The 18,168-nt window shown below is 42.7% G+C and overlaps 1 protein-coding gene across 1 annotated transcript; it reads left to right on the plus strand.

The window, feature by feature from the left end:
* Positions 1-2,317: 2,317 nt before the first annotated feature.
* LOC132780064 (NTPase KAP family P-loop domain-containing protein 1) lies at positions 2,318-15,004 on the plus strand. Its single transcript, XM_060783594.2, has 4 exons — positions 2,318-2,383; positions 2,567-2,738; positions 11,062-11,193; positions 12,663-15,004. The coding sequence occupies exons 2-4, from the start codon at positions 2,618-2,620 to the stop codon at positions 14,327-14,329; spliced, it is 1,920 nt and encodes a 639-aa protein (XP_060639577.2). The 5' UTR covers positions 2,318-2,383; positions 2,567-2,617; the 3' UTR covers positions 14,330-15,004.
* Positions 15,005-18,168: the final 3,164 nt, after the last annotated feature.

An 18,168-nucleotide genomic window follows, 5' to 3' on the forward strand; every position in this document is an offset into this window, starting at 1 on the left:
TGCTGGTGGCTCTCAGCCAGACACTCCACCTCGCCAAAGCGGAACCTATTGTTCTACTCACATTTGCATGTTTTTGAACTACAAGGTTGACAGAAGCTGGAGCTAACAACGGGAGCTCACTCTGTCTTGCGGATTCGAACTGCCAACGTTCCAGTCAGCAAGTTCAGCAGCTTAGCGGTTTAACCCGCTGCTCCAAGGCGGCCCCAACAGTGCTTTAGTATATTACAAAAATAACATTTTCCCTCAACTTCAGAGCTAGGCAAAATAGGGAAGAATTATTGACCCCTAGAACTGCTACTAAAAATTAAAATAAATGAATGTAGAACTCCATCAATTGCATTGAAAAAGATACATTAAGCATTTAATGGTGCAAGAAGGGCTTGCAGCCTATTTAAAATGTGAATCACAGAGCCTTGGTACATGGTCCAGGCTGCCAAAGTAATTAATGCTGAACAGCTCACAAAGCTGAAGAGGGTACAGCTGTTTACTTTTGCCAGATTCCCTTCCTCTCCTTTTGCTGAGTTCCAAAATTGCTTTGGCATTTAGAACTCGGTTTGCAAGGAGTCCCCAGTGGCATAATGGGTTAAACTCTTGTGCCGGCAGGACTGAAGACTGACAGGTCAGAGGTTCGAATATGAAGACAGCGTGAATGAGCTCCCTCTGTCAGCTCCAGCTCCCCAAGCGGGGACATGAGAGAAGCCTCTCACAAGGATGGTAAAATATCAAAAACATCCAGGCGTCCTGTGGGCAACGTCCTTACAGACAGCCGATTCTCTCACACCAGAAGCGACTTGTAGTTTCTCAAGTCGCAACTGACACAAAAAAACCCACCTCATTTTCCAGTGTTTTAAACTTTTTAATCCTTGCTACCGGCCCTGCCCACTGTGATTTATTTTCTGTGTTTAAGTTATTGTGATTTTAGATTGTTTGATGTGCTTATTTACCGTATATACTCGAGTATAAGCCGATCCGAATATAAGCCGAGTTACTTAATTTTACCACAAAAACTAGGAAAATGGATTGACTCAAGTATAAGCCGAGGGTGAGAAATTCAGAAGCTACTGGTACATTTCAAAATGAAAATAGATACCAATAAAATTACATTAATTGAGGCATCAGTAGGTTAAATGTTTTGGAATATTTATATAAAATTGTAATTTAAGATAAGACTGCCCTAACCTTCAATGTAAATGTGCTTATGTATCCTTCCAATAATAATAAAGTAAAATAAGAAATGGAATAATAATAATATAGAGTGAAATAATAAATGTAATAATAACAATCATAGAGTAAAATAACAAATTTAATGATAAAACTTATAAAATAAAATAATAAATGTAATAATAATAAAGTAAAATGGTAACTATAATAATAATAATAATAATAATAATAATGACAGAGTAAAATAATAAATGACCTTGACTCGAGTATAAGCTGAGGGGGACTTTTTCAGCCTAAAACAAGGGTTGAAAAATTAGGCTTATACTTGAGTATATACGGGGGTCCCCGGTGGTGCAGTGGGTTAAAGCACTGAGCTGCTGAGCTTGTTGACCAAAAGGTCACAGGGAGCGGCGTGAGCTTCCCCTGTCAGCCCTAGCTTCTGCCAACCTAGCAGTTCGAAAACATGCAAATGTGAGTAGATCAATAGGTACCGCTCCGGCGGGAAGGTAACGGCACTCCATGCGGTCATGCTGGCCACATGACCTTGGAGGTGTCTATGGACAACGCTGGCTCTTCGGCTTAGAAATGATGAGCACCTCACCCCAGAGTCAGACATGACTGGACTTAATGTCAGGGGACTACCTTTACCTTTACCTGAGTATATATAGTATATTGTTTCTTGTATTTTATTTTTATATTTTATTGTCATTGTATGTTGTTTATTTACATGGCTGTATTGTTGGGCTTGGCCTCATGTAAGCTGCCCCGAGTCCCTTTGGGGAGATGGTGGCAGGGTATAAATAAAGTTGTTATTATTATTATTATTATTATTGATATAAGCCAAGGACAAGTGGTAGAAAGAGAGAGAAATTGGGATAGTTGTAAAACTTTTTGGGACAGCAGAGGATTAATCACACCATGTAATTCAACTCGCACTCAAGGTGCAGAAAGACTTTCAGCCTCTCTGATTCAGCCCGCCTTTGTAGCATTCCCGGCTCTTTAAGATCCAGGCAACACCCATTCGATACGCCACCGAGTCATTATCTTCCTCAAGTGGTTGAAATATTTGTCCTGCATATTACTCACGTTGGTATGCAGACCCAGATTTCAAACTCGTTTGAATTTGCCACACCTCTCAGGTTTGGGATGTTTTCGTTTTTACCTTGGCTCGGCCGAGGATGTTTGGTTGTCACTTCTGTTTCTTCGCCACTCGAGAAAAAAGGTACCTGTTTTGTTTGGCTCTCTGACAGCATGATATGAAGTTTGAGATGGGGAACAGGGGGTGGGTTACAGCCGTACGGAGATGTCTATGAAATACAAATTTGGTGTCATGGGAAGTTGAGCTGTCAAATCTCAAACGTGATGGAAAAGACTGTGCTTGTTTATGTGTTTTCTCTTCTTGTAGGGTCCCACCTGCTTGGGAACTCTTGTCGAAGGTGGCCCGGTGCCGGTGCTGATGACTCCTACCGATGAGGAGATCACTCGGTTGCATTCCAGCGAGGAAAACCATGACGCCCGGTGCATATGCTCAAGAGAGTTTGACCGCATCCCAAATGAGGAAGGCCTCAATAGAAACGGTAAGATTGGTCGCACGGATCCAAGACCACAAATTCGTAAATGCGGAGGCCTGAAAACAAGACATGGTGTTTTGTTGTGAGACAGCGAAATCGTACAATAGCGCAACACCGGGAGAGAATTTTGAAAGAGATTAGGGACGAAGAGGTTTGGAGAAGTAAATCTGGTTAGGGATGAAGTGGTTCGGAGGAGTAGCCACCCTGACTCCCCCCTCCCCCAGGGTTGAGATGGGTGAGGTAGAAATATCTGAAAAAAATAAATAAATCCGTGGCAGTGCGGTAAGATATACAGTGTTCCCCCTCACTTATCGTGGGTGTTACGTTCCAGGACCACCCGCGAAAAGTGAAAATCCGCAAAGTAGGGACACTTGGTCAGACCCAGGGGCGGCTCAACCCATTACGCAAAGTAAGCATTTGCAGTATAGTTGATTTTGCCCAGGGGCGCTCTTGAGGCACTCTTGGGGGAAAATAGAACTTGACATATGCGAGTTGTAGTTACTGGGATGTATAGTTCACCTACAATCAAAGAGGATTTTGAACTCCACCAATGATGGAATTGAACCAAATATGGCACACAGAACTTCCACGACGAACAGAAAATATATATCAGTGATTGGTTTGGGGGGGTGGGGCAAAATACTGTTTGCTTACCATTGAAAATTACCTAGGGCCGCTTCTGGTCAGACCACACCTGGAATATTGTTTCCAGTTCTGGGCACCACAATTGAAGAGAGATATTGACAAGCTGGAATGTGTTCAGAGGAGGGTGACTAAAATGATTAAGAGTATGGAGAAGAAGCCCTATGAGGAGCGGCTTAAAGAGCTGGGCATGTTTACCTTCAGAAGAGAAAGCTGAGAGGAGACATGATAGCCATGTATAAATATGTGAGAGGAAGTCATAGGGAGGAGGGAGTAAGATTGTTCTCTGCTGCCCTGGAGACTAGGACGCGGAACAATGGCTTCAAACTACAAGAAAGGAGATTCCATCTGAACATAAGGAAGAACTTCCTGACTGTGAGAGTTGTTCAGCAGTGGAACTCTCTGCCCCGGAGTGTGGTAGAGGCTCCTTCTTTGGAAGCTTTTAAACAGAGGCTGGACAGATGGCCATCTGTCGGGGGTGCTTTGAATGCAATATTCCTGATTCTTGGCAGGGGGTTGGACTGGATGGCCCATGAGCTCTCTTCCAACTCTATGATTCTATATATGTATATCAAGTTCTGAGGGTGAGGCAGAAGTGAGGAGAGATTGAAAGGAACTGTGCACCTTTTTATTTTTTGCTAGCTATCTCTGCTTTGCTTTACAATCTCTCTTGATTGGCTGCCTCTCTTCTGAGAGGGGTGTGAATCCCCTTTCCACATTCCATCATTCTCAGAAGGCGGTATTAGAACACCATTCTGGGCAACAGCAACCATTCATAAACTGGGAGGCAAAAACCCGCGAAACAGTGAGTCTGCAAAAAGCGAACCGCAAAGTAGTGATAGAACACTGTACATGCGAAAGATCATTGAATACAGTCATACAATGAGGAGAGTGGCTATTCAGCCCTCCTCTAGAGCTGTATTATGACAGATTTGCAAGAACTCGTTTTCAGAGCTATCTGGACAAAAAAGAGAAAAGAAAGGCTTTCACAACCAGTCTTTAAAAAAAAACTATACAGTACAATTCCTACATTCATATGGGATATGTTTCAAGACCACCACCATCCTATGGATACCTGGAAACATGGATAATAACAAACCTTATATTTTGACTATGCTTGGACTAAAACATATGATAGGATCACACTCGAGCAGCGTTTCCTAACCTTTTCCGAATCGCAACCCTATTTGATTAAGGCAAAGTGACTCCCTACCCCAATACATTACAAATAGGCTTTTAATAAGGTCAAGTGAAACACATTGAAAGTAGATTTTTCAGTATAACACAACATATGTAATGTGATGGTTAAAATAGCACTAATTAAGAAGCTTAAAAATTCACGGTTGAGTTTTCGTTAATGCCGTCTCCATGTCATTCTCAAGATTTAATCTGTTTCTTGTTTTGGTTTGCAATTGAAGAAGCGTTTAAAATCTGCTCTCACTGAGATATGTAGAAACAAAGGGGTGTGAAACTCGAAATGCCAAGTATGGTGACATTTGGATACGACCGATACATAACACGTCAGAATAGTTCCGCGGATCCTGTGCAAAGACACGATGGGGTGATTTTTTTTTGTTTTCCCTTAAAAAAAAAATCATCATTTCAACTGCTGCCTGGTGACCCCACAGAAAACCTTTCATGACCCATGGGTTGGGAACCACTGCACTGGAGGATCTAGAGAGGGCCACAAACATTTCGAGTGGTGGGATTTTTTTTAGAGTAAGTCAATGAAAGCAGAAATATTAAGTGCGTGGATCAGAGGGCCATACTATAGCAGCTCCCAGTGGTGCAGAGGGTTAAACCCTTGTGCTGGCAGGACTGATGACTGACAGGTCAAAGGTTCGAATCCGGGGATAGCGCAGATGAGCTCCCTCTGTCAGCTTCAGCTCCCCATGCGGGGACATGAGAGAAGCCTCCCTCAAGGATGGTAAAACATCAAAACATCCGGGTATCCCCTGGGCAACATCCTTGAAGACAGCCAATTCTCTCACACCAGAAGCGGCTTGCAGTTTCTCAAGTCGCTCCTGACACACACAAAAATTGATTTTTGGAATTTGTGTAATACAAGAATGCAAAACATACCAAATATTCAAGGAAGGAAGGAAGGAAGGAAGGAAGGAAGGAAGGAAAGAAGGAAGGAAGGAAGGAAGGAAGGAAGGAAGGAAGGAAGGAGAGAGGAAAGAAAGAAAGAAAGAAAGAAAGAAGAGGAAGGAAGGAAGGAAGGAAGGAAGGAAGGAAGGAACGAAGGAGAGAGGAAAGAAAGAAAGGAAGAAAGAAAGGAAGAAAGCAAAAGAGGAAGGAAGGAAGAAGAGAGGAAAGAAAAAAGGAAGGAAGGAAGGAAGGAAGGAGGAAGGAAGGAAGGAAGAAGGAAGGAAGGAGGAAGGAAGGAAGGAAGGAGGAAAGGAAGGAGGAAAGGAAGGAAGGAAGGAAGGAGAGAGGAAAAAAGAAAGAAAGAAAGAAAGAAAGGAAAGAAAGAGGAAGGAAGGAAGGAAGGAAGGAAGGAAGGAAGGAAGGAAGGAAGGAAGGAGAGAGGAAAGAAAGAAAGAAAGAAAGAAAGAAAGAAAGAAAGAAGAAAAGAAAGAAAGGAGGAAGGAAGGAAGGAAGGAAGGAAGGAAGGAAGGAAGGAAGGAAGGAAGGAAGGTGAAACAAGGGAAAGTGAAAGAAAGAAAATAAAACATTTTTAAAAATGGAAACACATATAGTAATATACTTTGTTTATATTCCGCTCTGTCTCCCCGGGGTGACTCAGGGAGGATTACAGAACGCATATATGGCAAACATTCAATGCCGTTATACAATTAACAAGGACAGACAATACATAAACAGAGGTATATAGGCTTTCTCATCTTTTCCCATCTTCGGCATCTGGGGGCTGTGCTCGACTCCGGCCACGAGGTTTGCTGTCTCTCCATCTTCCATGCGGGGGAGGCTTCTTTGTCCATAGATGTCTTTCCAATTGAATCTCCAGCACATGGGTGCCTTTTTATTACCTTCCTGCTAAAAGTGGTACCTATTTATCTACCGGCTGTTAGGAATTGTGGGAGTTGAAGTCCAAAACACCTGGAGGGCTGAAGTTTGCCCATGCCCGTCTTAGACTATCACTAGTTACGACGTATTCTTAGGAGACTATGCAAGAATAGTTTCCCATATTATTTTCTCTATCTCGTTATTGAATGGGAAAATAATGAGACTGTTTTCACTGGATTGAGAAAAAGGGATGTGACCTAAATACTTCCTTCAGCTCCGTAGAAAGAATAAAGCATACATTATACAAAGTAATGAGGTTTAACTGTAAGGTATAATAATTTTTATTACATCTCATAAACAGTGCCTGTAAGTGGGAAACTAATTGGCTCCTTCCAGCCCTTGTTTAAATAATACATAGTTCTTTCATTCATTTGAAAGTCTTGCCACCCTGTACTAATCGGTCCTTTGTGTTACAACTTTTCCCTTTTTCATCTCCTTTGCGACTTATAATTAAAGTCCATGTCCTAATTGATACGTTTCCATCTCTCAGGTTCCTTAAGACTATTTGTTTTCGCCGTAACAGAGTGGAAACTGTAATTGTTATCAAGTTACAGGCTGAATTGTTGTTTTGATTACTGATGTCACTGTTTATGTTACTCAAGAAAGGAACTTAAGGACTGATTACTCAATCTAGCTGTGTTGTCATCAATAATGAATTTATTTTTTTGGAGAACTTGGGAATGACTTTTATACTACCTCATTACTTGGGATTTTCAATAATTTCTCGTGCATTGGCCAAATTATTATTTGATCTAACAAGGAAATTTATCATCACTCTGTGTCAGAGAATATTGCTCTGAGTTTTCCGGGCTGTATGGCCATGTTCCAGAAGCATTCTCTCCTGACGTGTCACCCACATCTATGGCAGGCATACTCAGAGGTTGTGAGGTCTGTTGGAAACTAGGCAAGTGGGGTTTATATATATAGGCGGGGGAAAGAACTCATATCTGTTTGAGGTAGGTGTGAACATTGCACTACTGTTCACCTCAATTAGTATTTAATGGTCTAGCAGTTTCAAGGTCTGGCTTCTTACTGCCTCGCTCTAACAACTACCATTTCAGACTACAGAAAGAAGCCATTGTAATTGGCCACCTTAATTAGCATGGAATGGCCTTGTAGCGCTGAAGCCTGGCTGCTTCCTGCCTGGGGAAATCTTTTATTGGGAGGTGTTGGCAGGCCTGATTTCTGGCCCAGAAAGGAGGAAGCCATGAAAATGAACAAAATCTGGCTATCAGAAGCCTACTATGTCAGCCACTCATGGAGAAGATTTAGGATTTCCGGAGAAGGGATGCTCAACCTGTATTGCCACTGGATTTTGAACTCCACGTCACCTGCCCACATCCTACGCTCAATCATTCCTTCATTGTTTGTTTGCTTTGGATGAATGTTCAACTCCACCCACCTTATCTCAACCTAATTATTATGTTATTCTTCATGCTGTCTTACTGCAAGGAAAAACAAAGACGGGGACTTTCCCCCTCCCTTTGAAGCTCACCTCAGCCCTTGAATATATAAACAGAGTGACTGATGGTGTTGCCTGCTCTTCTTTGACCCAGCTGTCAGGAGTCGTCCCCGTTAATCCTCTGTCATCCCACTTTTCCAGCTGCTTTTAAAGTTTCCCGGTTTCATTTTCATCCATTCACCTTTTTATTCTATTTTACTTCAATGGCTGTAAACTGAGTTCAAAGTATTGTCGATGGCTTTCAAGGCCGGAATCACTGGGTTGTTGTAGGTTTTTTCGGGCTGAACCACCTCAACTGGGCTCTCCAGGCCAATGGAGACTCCACCTCAGACATCAGAAGAGCTGCAAGACTGAGAACAAGCCACGAGAATAAAGACGAAGATCCACCCAGAGGAAAAGTGTTCTTGCCAGACATCTGACTGCACAGGGAAGCTGATGAAGAAACACAATCTACAAACTATCTACAGACCCACCAAGAAAATCCAACAAATTCTTTGTTCAGCAAAGGACAAGAGGGATCCTCTCGCTTCTGCAGGAGTCTACCATATACCATGCAGCTGTGGACAAGAAGTCTACAGAGGGACCACCAAACGCAGCAGCATTGCCCAAACACGAATCAAGGAACATGAAAGGCACTGCAGACTACTTCAGCCAGAGAAATCAGCCATAGCAGAGCACCTGAGGAACCAACCTGGACACAGCATATTATTTGAGAACACAGAAATGCTGGACCACACCAACAACCACCATGTCAGACTACACAGAGAAGCCATTGAAATACCCAAGCATGTGGACAATTTCAACAGAAAGGAAGAGACCATGAAAATGAACAAAATCTGGCTACCAGTATTTAAAAAATTCTAAAATTAAAACAAATCAGCAGAGAGGAAACAAACAAGGACATCTCATCACCTCTCAACAAAATATTGCTCCAGGCACTGTCAAGCCATTATATGCTAATCAACATGGTCAGTTGAAACATTCACACATAGCTCCAGCGGACAAGAGTCCTTTGTCCCACCCTGGTCATTCCACAGATATATAAACCCTTTTTCCTAGTTCCAACAGACCTCACTACCTCTGAGTATGCTTGCCATAGATGCAGGCGAAACGTCAGGGGAGAATGCCTCTAGAGCATGGCCATGTAGCCCAAAAAAACCTACAACAACCCTGAGTTCAAAGTGCCAAAGATGCAGTCAAAGTAAGTAGGATTCCCAGTATGCTCGAGCAAAAGCAAACTGCTGCATCCTCTCCTATTTTGTTTCTCCTTTCGAATAACTCTGATGTTGCTTGGCCATGTGTCCTAGTTGTCATATGTGAAATATGAAAATATATGATGCGGTGGCAAAAAACAAGCCAATGAGATTTTGGCCTGCATAAATAGGAGTGTAGTGTCCAGATCCAGGGAAGTCATGCTACCCCTCTATTCTGCCTTGGTCAGAACACACCTAGAATATTGTCTCCAATTCTGGGCACCACAACTGAAGAGTGCAATTTACAAGCTGGAATGTGTCCAGAGGAGGGCAACTAAAACAATCAAGGGTCTGGAGAACAAGCCCTATAAGGAGCCTTGGTCCTTTCATTATTGGCTGCTACTTCCCGGCGGATGTCAGTTGGTGCGAAAACAGCTAAACAATAAAATTTCCCCAGTGGTGTACATCCTCTGATAATCATAGAATCATAGAATCAAAGAGTTGGAAGAGACCTCATGGGCCATCCAGTCCAACCCCCTGCCAAGAAGCAGGAATGTTGCATTCAAATCACCCCTGATAGATGGCCATCCAGCCTCTGTTTAAAAACTTCCAAAGAAGGAGCCTCCACCACACTCCGGGGCAGAGAGTTCCACTGCTGAACGGCTCTCACACTCAGGAAGTTCTTCCTCATGTTCAGATGGAATCTCCTCTCTTGTAGTTTGAAGCCATTGTTCCGTGTCCTAGTCTCCAAGGAAGCAGAAAACAAGCTTGCTCCCTCCTCCTTGTGGCTTCCTCTCACATATTTATACATGGCTATCATATCTCCTCTCAGCCTTCTCTTCTTCAGGCTAAACATGCCCAGCTTCTTAAGCCGCTCCTCATAGGTCTTGTTCTCCAGACCTTTTATCATTTTAGTCGCTCTCCTCTGGACACATTCCAGCTTGTCAATATCTCTCTTGAATTGTGGTGCCCAGAATTGGACACAATATTCCAGGTGTGGTCTAACCAAAGTGGAATAGAGGGGTAGCATGACTTCCCTAGATCTAGACACTATGCTCCTATTGATGCAGGCCAAAATCCCATTGGCTTTTTTTGCCACCACATCACATTGTTGGCTCATGTTTAACTTGTTGTCCACGAAGACTCCAAGATCTTTTTCACACGTACTGCTCTCGAGCCAGGTCTTGTCCCCCATTCTGTACCTTTGCATTTCGTTTTTCCTGCCAAAGTGGAGTATCTTGCATTTGTCTCTGTTGAACTTCATTTTGTTAATTTTGGCCCATCTCTCTAATGCGACATGTCTCATTAGAATGGTGAGATGTGTTCCATACTGGGCATGTGTACCCAGCAGTAATAATGGATAGTGTGTAATTGTGTAGTTTTGGAAACTTTATATAGCTAAAGAAACTCGCTTGTATGTTTTATTCTGCCTTTTTCTTTAATATTTTTAAAGCCCACCATAGCTGAATAAAAGCTTTACATTCTATTAGACCCGGGGTCCTCAAACTCTTTAAACAGAAGGCCAGGTCACAATCTCTCAAACTGTTGGAGGGCCGGATTATAATTGAAAAAAACATGAATGAATTCCTATGCACGCTGCACATATCTTATTTGTAGTTCAAAAAACACTTAAAAACAATACAATAATTAAAATGGAGAAAGATTTGAACAAAAATAAAACTATTAGTATTTCAATGGGAAGTGTGGGCCTACTTTTGGCTGATGAGATAGGATTGTTGTTATTGTTGTGTGCTTTCAAGTCATTTCAGACTTAGGTTGACCCTGAGCGAGGGCCGGGTAAATTACCTTGGAGGGTCGTATCCAGCCCCCGGGCCTTAGTTTGAGGACCCCTGGATTAGACAATTGAAAACATCTTTCTTATACACAATGAGAGTTACAGCTCAACATATTTGGAAGATGCTTCTAACAGGTCACTGAACTGTGTATTTCTCCATTTGCAACTAAATTGGGCTTTGGTTTATGGAATGTCTTTTCCTTTCCCCAGATATCTTGACAGAAGACGACATTTACTGCTGCAGCCTCTCCAAGACATTATGCCATACTTCCACCCCGGTCACAGTGGGCTTCTATTCGCCCTGTGGAGCCCGTGCCCATTCACTACTTGATCAGATCGCAGGTCAGTCTGGAGCAGAAGGGATTGACTGGGTCAGGCCTCCGGGAAAAGTGGGAGAACCTAAATAAAAATGGCTATATTTTTAACCTGAAAGAAAACTTCTGTAGGAATTTCTAGTCTGGGGGTTGGGATCCTGGGGGGGGGGGGGGTCATGAGGGGATGTCAGAGGGGTCGCCAAAGACCATTACAAAATACAGTATTTTCTGTTGGTCATGGGAGTTCCGTGTGGGAAGTTTGGCCCAATTCTATCGTTGGTGGGGTTCAGAATGCTCCTTGACTGTAGGTGAACCATAAATCCCAGCAACTACAACTCCCAAATATCAAGGTCTATTTTCCCCAAACTCCACCAGTGTTCACATTTGGGCATATTGAGTATTCACGCCAAGTTTGGTCCTGATCCATCATTGTTTGAGTCCACAGTGCTCTCTGGATGTAAGAGAACTACAACTCCAAAATTCAAGGTCAATGCCCACCAAACCCTTCCAGTATTTTCTCTTGGTCATGGGAGTTCAGTGTGCCAAGTTTGATTCAGTTCCATTGATGGTGGAGTTCAGAATGCTCTTTGATGGTAGGTGAACTATAAATCCCAGCAACTACAACTCCCAAATGACAAATCCAGTCCCCCTCCCAACTCCACCAGTATTCAAATTTGGGCTTATGGGGTATTTTTGCCAAATTTGGTCCAGTGAATGAAAATACATCCTACATATCAGATATTTACATTATGATAACAGTAGCAAAATGGCAGTTATGAAGTAGCAATGAAAATAATTTTATGGTTGAAGGGTCACCACAACATGAGGAACTGTGTTAAGGGGTCATGGCATTAGGAAAGTTGAGAACCACTGGTCTAACGAATCTTTCTTCTGCCATCTCTTTTGATGGCCATTTTGTTAATTATTTAATTATTTTGGAAAACTGCGCACTGCATTCCAATAGGGAAACACGTATATCATCATCAAACACAAAATAGAAAATGGTAATGAGTGAAATACAGGGGACAAAGGGCTGGGAACTTGAGAACAGGAGACAAAGGATCCTATTTTCATATTGTCAATCCTTCACTACTTTTGTTTTTGAAGGAATCAAAACGTCATTCTGGTGGTTTTCTTCTTTCTGCAAGGAACTCACAGTGTGTAATTCAAGAATAGTTTGATGCAAAATTAGGACACGATTTTGTGCAAAAAAAAAACAACACTTTCATTGCAAAGAGCAGCTCTGTTTTCTGCTCAAAAACTACTGTTTTCTGCAACGAAAATGCTCTTTTCCATGCAACTGTGTGCAAATTTTGCATGGCGTAAGTTCTGAACTGTGAAGATTCACTTCATACCAGTATTTTTGTTAGGATTTCTCAACAAATACCTTTTAAAGCATATTTTCAAATTCCTTCCATATGTAATCCTCCCTTTTTGTGAGCAGTGAAAAGTTGGCATATTTGCACCTGATGTTGCTGCTTTTTCCTCTTTTTGCAGAATGCATGCATAAAGAATCCGTGCGGAGAGAAGAGAATGAGTTCCGGAAGACTCACCAGAGGCCTAGGCAGCCAGAAGGCTGGAACTACTTCACCCTCCTTTGGTACTTGGTCTTCTATGAACCGATCATCACAGAGGTCCACCTCAGGAGAAAGAACATCGAATTCCTCTTCGTAAGATTCAGTGCCTGGCAGTATGCAGGCAGCGACAAGCTCTGGGCTGGCCTAGTTACCACTTTGTGCGACCATATCCGCCACCACTTCGGTCCTCTGCCTCTCAGCTTCTATCAAGTGGTGGGGAACGCACCACGATATGCCTCTGGGTTCAGCCAAGATGAGTGGCGGGTCAAAAAGAAGGTAGTCTATGGCGCTGGTGGACTAGGGGTCATCTTGATGGCAGGTGCGGCCCTGACTGCCACTGCATTTCTTGTGCCCGGGATCAGAGATGGCAGCTTCTTGAAGATCTTTGGAAGCATCCTCACTGCCATTTCTGGCTCTGGGGCCATAGTGGCCTTGACTCCTGTGATCAAACACCTCCTTGTGAGCCAAAAGAAGAAAATTGAGAGCATGACCAGTGATGGAAAATTCACCAGCCATTTGGGATTCATGAGTGCGGTGAAGAAAGAGATCGAAGTCCTAACTCACTTCGTGTATTACATGGAGATCTTTGAACGGCGGCGGCTGAGAATCGTCTTTGAGATCACCAGTTTGGACATGTGTTACCCGGAAAGGGTGGTCGGGGTCCTGAATGTCATCAATACGCTCCTTTCGGACACGAATGCTCCCTTCATCTTCCTTCTGGTGGTGGACCCTTGCGTCATTGTCTCGTGCTTAGAGCAAGCTGGCTGCATGAAGGGAATGGCTGACAACGGCTACCTCTACCTCAACCGTACCGTGACACTGCCTTTCTCCATCCCGGAGATCAGCACCCGTTGCAAAATGCGGTTCTTGCACGAGGCCTTCCAGACTCGGGAAGATTTGATGTATAGAATCATCACAAGGAATTTGGAACAGGGAGTCCGAAAGGCCAAAAGAAAAGAAGTGGCAGCCTTGACAGATATAGAAGCGTCCATAGAGGTAGACCAACATCAGATCGATTCTCAGGCTGTGCAGTATATTCATGACGCTTTCCACTGCCTCCACAATGAGTACGACTGCCTTTACAAATATGTTCCAGACAGTATTGTCCAGATGAGAAGGATTGTCAATACCATCCCTATCACCCTCAGGTTGATGACCCAACAACATCTCCTACGGCACAACATCTGTCCTCGTTCAGTAGCCGGTTGGGTGGTCCTAGCCAACCAGTGGCCCTGCCGTCTGAGTTGGATTCTGCAATGCATGCAGGACAAGCTGCAGTGTGAACAGCAACTTGACTACAGCAAGGAACTTATGTGGAATGTCTTCACAGAGAATTGCAAGGAATTCTTCTCCAAGCACAAGGACATTGGGAAAATCCTGGCTTTGGACGGTGACCCAGAACTCTTTGAGAAGTTCCTTTCACAGGACTTTCCTTTCACGGTGGAGGAAGGAGAACAGTACCTTAGGTACACAGTCAACCTGGACCATTCCCTCAGGTGTCAAATGGGGCAGCTACGCTCGCTAGATTCCTTGGAAAAGTACTGCAGCAAAAAGGAAGAACCAGCTGAAAAGGATCAAGATGGTTGATTTCCATTTGTGCTTTTGGGGAGGGTGAAATGAGGAGTATCATAGTAATGTTGGACAGTTTCAAATCTTTTGTGTTACCCCATAAAAAGCTGTGTTGGGCACATTCCAGGGCATTCTCTCTGCACAGTGGTGGTATGTGAAAGCTCAAGAAATATCTATGTGAATTGAGAATGCACTTTGAATACTTCTCAGAATCCTCTGGAAAACCAGGTTCCATAACATGCAAGGGAATATGGGGTGGGTTACCTGAATTCTGGACAAAGTCTGTAAAACATTTCCTCCAAATGGGGAACACGCCACAATTTGCACCAAGGAATGGATGATAATAGATGTGGGGCATTTTAATGATTGGTTTTAAATTGCACGTTTTGACCTTTTTTTTGTTAGATGTTTAATTTATCAATGCTGTGAATATGAGAAAGCGAGGGAGAGGATGAGATACTGAAAGAGATACTGAAATTGCACACTATTGCCAAAGTAGGTTTTGTGTTGGGAAATGAGAGAGGGGAAGGAAAAATGAAGTCGGGGAAATGGGAGAAAAGAGTCAGTATTAGTAGAACCAATTGCACAAACAGAATGTTGGCTTTTGTCTGCTCCATTATGTCTCTTATGTTTTGATGTTCTTAATTCTGTGATAGCTGACCAAGAAAATGATGCTGATTTTTTAAAAAATCCACCAATGAAGAAGAAAAGGTGTGCCTAAAAAGACTTTGCAAAAGGAGCTTGTTTGTCAAAATAAGCCTGTGTGTACACCACTTTTAAGAAAAACTAGCTGTCCCCTGCCACGTGTTGCTGTGGCCGTCTGTTGATATGGAAAATAAAGGGAATGAGAAAATCCTTCTTTATGGGTCCTTTTCAAATCTATGATACTATATCTGTGTGTGCGTGAATCATATCTGTCTGTCTGTCTGTCTGTCTATATCTATGGCTGGATGGCTCTTTGTCAGGAGGGCTTTGATTACGTTTTCTTGCCCTGATGAAGGGAGTTGGATAGGATGGTCTTAAGTATTTTCTGTTGGTCATGGGGGTTCTGTGTGGAAAGTTTGCCCCGACTGTCATTCGTGGCATTCTGAATGCTCTTTGATTGTAGGTGAACTGTGAATCCCAGCGATTACAACTCCCAAATGTCAAGGTCTATTTCCCCCAAACTCCATCCGTGTTCATATTTGGGCGTATTGAGTGCTTGTGCCAAGTTTGGTCCAGATCCATCATTGTTTGAGTCCACAGTGCTCTCTGGATGTAGGTGCACTACAACTTCCAAACTCAAGATCAATGCCCACCAAACCCTTCCAATATTTTCTGTTGGTCATGGCAGTTCTGTGTGCCAAGTTTGGTTCAATTCCATCATTGATGGAGTTCAGAATGCTCTTTGATTGTAGGTGAACTATAAATCCCAGCAACTACAACTCCCAAATGACTAATTCATAATTTTTTTTAGTGATGGTCACTCCTTGTGTTGTGAGACGTTTTGTTACCAAATTCGGTGTGATTTCATTCATTGGTTCTTTTGTTTTTAAGGCACCATTATGCACAGAGCATTTATACATATATAGATAGATAAGATTCTCTATGTGGCATTTGTTTATTAGCCGAAAGCAAAGGCCCATCAGATCTCACAAGGGAAGAGTGTTTGAATCCTCTTTCCAACATTACTGTAAGGAAAGACCGGCAGAAAGGTTTGCCCTAAGGAATGTGAAGAGGTAAAGAAACTAACAGGCAAAACAATTCCTAACAGTAGTGGCACCGATTTAGTAATATGGTAGAAAGAATTAGACAGAAGCTGTTGAGAACTTAGCCTGCCTCATTGTTTATCTTGTTTCAAGACTCTATGATGATCATAATGTGAAAAGAAGCTGTAACAAAATTTGTGCAACAAAACGAAGTCTTGACATAAAGGGACACTGTTGTTGCTTTTGCACTAACACTGTGACAGTGTATTATTGGTCCTAATAAAAGTGTTGCCTACCTTTGATATTGTCTTACAAATCTGTTAAGTGTTCAAACATCCCAGGTATCATACTATAGTAGAGTCTTGCTTATCCAACATAAATGGGCCGGCAGAATGATGGATAAGCGAAAACGTTGGATAATAAGGATTAAGGAAAAGCCTATTAAGCGTCAAATTACGTTATGATTTTACAAATTAAGCACCAAAACATGTTTTTCAAGAAATCAACATAAAAGTTCAATACACTATGTTATGTAGCAATTACTGTATTTACGGATTTTGCACCAAAATATTGCAATGTATTGAAACAGGTGTGGATCCAAGTGGGAGGTGGACTGTGTTGGATAATAGAGAACGTTGGATGAGCGAAGGTTGGATAAGCGAGACTATGCTGTATCTACTGTTTCATAAAGGTCTTCCTGCCAAAGAATCCACTGCTGCCATCCAGTGGATTCCTACAGAATTGTTTCTTCTTAAAGGCTCTTAAGCAGTGGTTACCAATCTGTTTTTGACCAGGGACCACTTGACCAGGAACCACACACCAACATTAGTCACAAATCAGTTTTTTGACTTCAGATTCAACTTGGTTATTTGGGGTGATCAGAAAAGTGCATTGAATAGACCACATCAGCTCTGATTTCTGATACATAACATATGCCATCCAGTAGTCGCCATCTGCTTACCCACAGAAAACCATATTTAATAAGCTTCAGCACTAGAAGAGGGCTTCGCGAGACCAGTTACTCTTGTTGCAACAGTGTAGTAATGGTGAGACCACAGACCATGTTTTAGTTCTTGCGGACCACTGGTGGTCCACGGACCACGGGTTGTGAACCACTGCTTTTAAGGCAGTGGTTCCCAACCTTTATTTGACCAGGGACCATTTTGACCAGGGACCACTCTCCAACATTAGCACCAAAAGGGTTACAAAGCAGGTTTTGGTCAACTTTAGATTTTGTTTAGGTGCTGATTCAGAAAATTGCATTGGATAGACCACATCAGCTCTAGTTTCTGATACAGAACATATGTCATGGTCAGCAACAGGGAAGGAGTGGCAGGTGGTGCAAAAGGAACAGAAATAAAATAAACATATAATAAAAAGGAGGCTCGCAGCGCAGATTTTCATCCTCGTGGCCCACTGGTTGTCCATGGCCCACAGTTAAAGAACCACTGTCTTAAGGGTATACCTATACTAGAAGTCATGCAGTTTAACATGTTTAAATGCCATGGCTCATTTTCCATTTTGCCAAGTCCGTGAGGAAGGGGTTTCCAGGATGTGTATGAGAAGGAACACAATTTCAGATCCATCCGATTGATACATGTAAGGTGCCCACTCTTCTCTGTCTTGGGAAGAATACTGGATATCGTATTGTCGAAGGCTTTCATGGCTGGAATAACTGGGTTGTTGTAGGTTTTTTCGGGCTATATGGCCATGGTCTAGAGGCAGGAGAGAATGCCTCTAGACCCGTGATGGTGAACCTATGACATGCGTGTCAGCACTGACACGCATGGCTATTTTTGATGACATGTGGCCACATGCGGCCGCATACAGAGAAGTACACCTTATAAGAGCCAATCTAATTCCATCCTTAAATTTGTAAAAGTCTGCACGTTTGAGCATTGTTCACTCCATAACTCAGCATGGAATATACATTTTTCTTATTTAAACTATAAATATTGCAAGATTATGGGGTTTTTTTTCTCAAAGTTGACACCCCACCCAAGTTATGCTCAGATTTTTGGCAAATTTTGACACACCAAGCTCAAAAGGTTGCCCATCACTGCTCTAGACCATGGCCATATAGCCCGAAAAAACCTACAACAACCCAATACTGGATATTCTTCCAACCCAGCCTAACCCTCCAAAAAGAGATGGGAAGAAGCCATGTAA

Source organism: Anolis sagrei, chromosome Y, assembly GCF_037176765.1.
Source record: "Anolis sagrei isolate rAnoSag1 chromosome Y, rAnoSag1.mat, whole genome shotgun sequence".
NCBI classification, from domain to species: Eukaryota; Metazoa; Chordata; class Lepidosauria; order Squamata; family Dactyloidae; genus Anolis; species Anolis sagrei.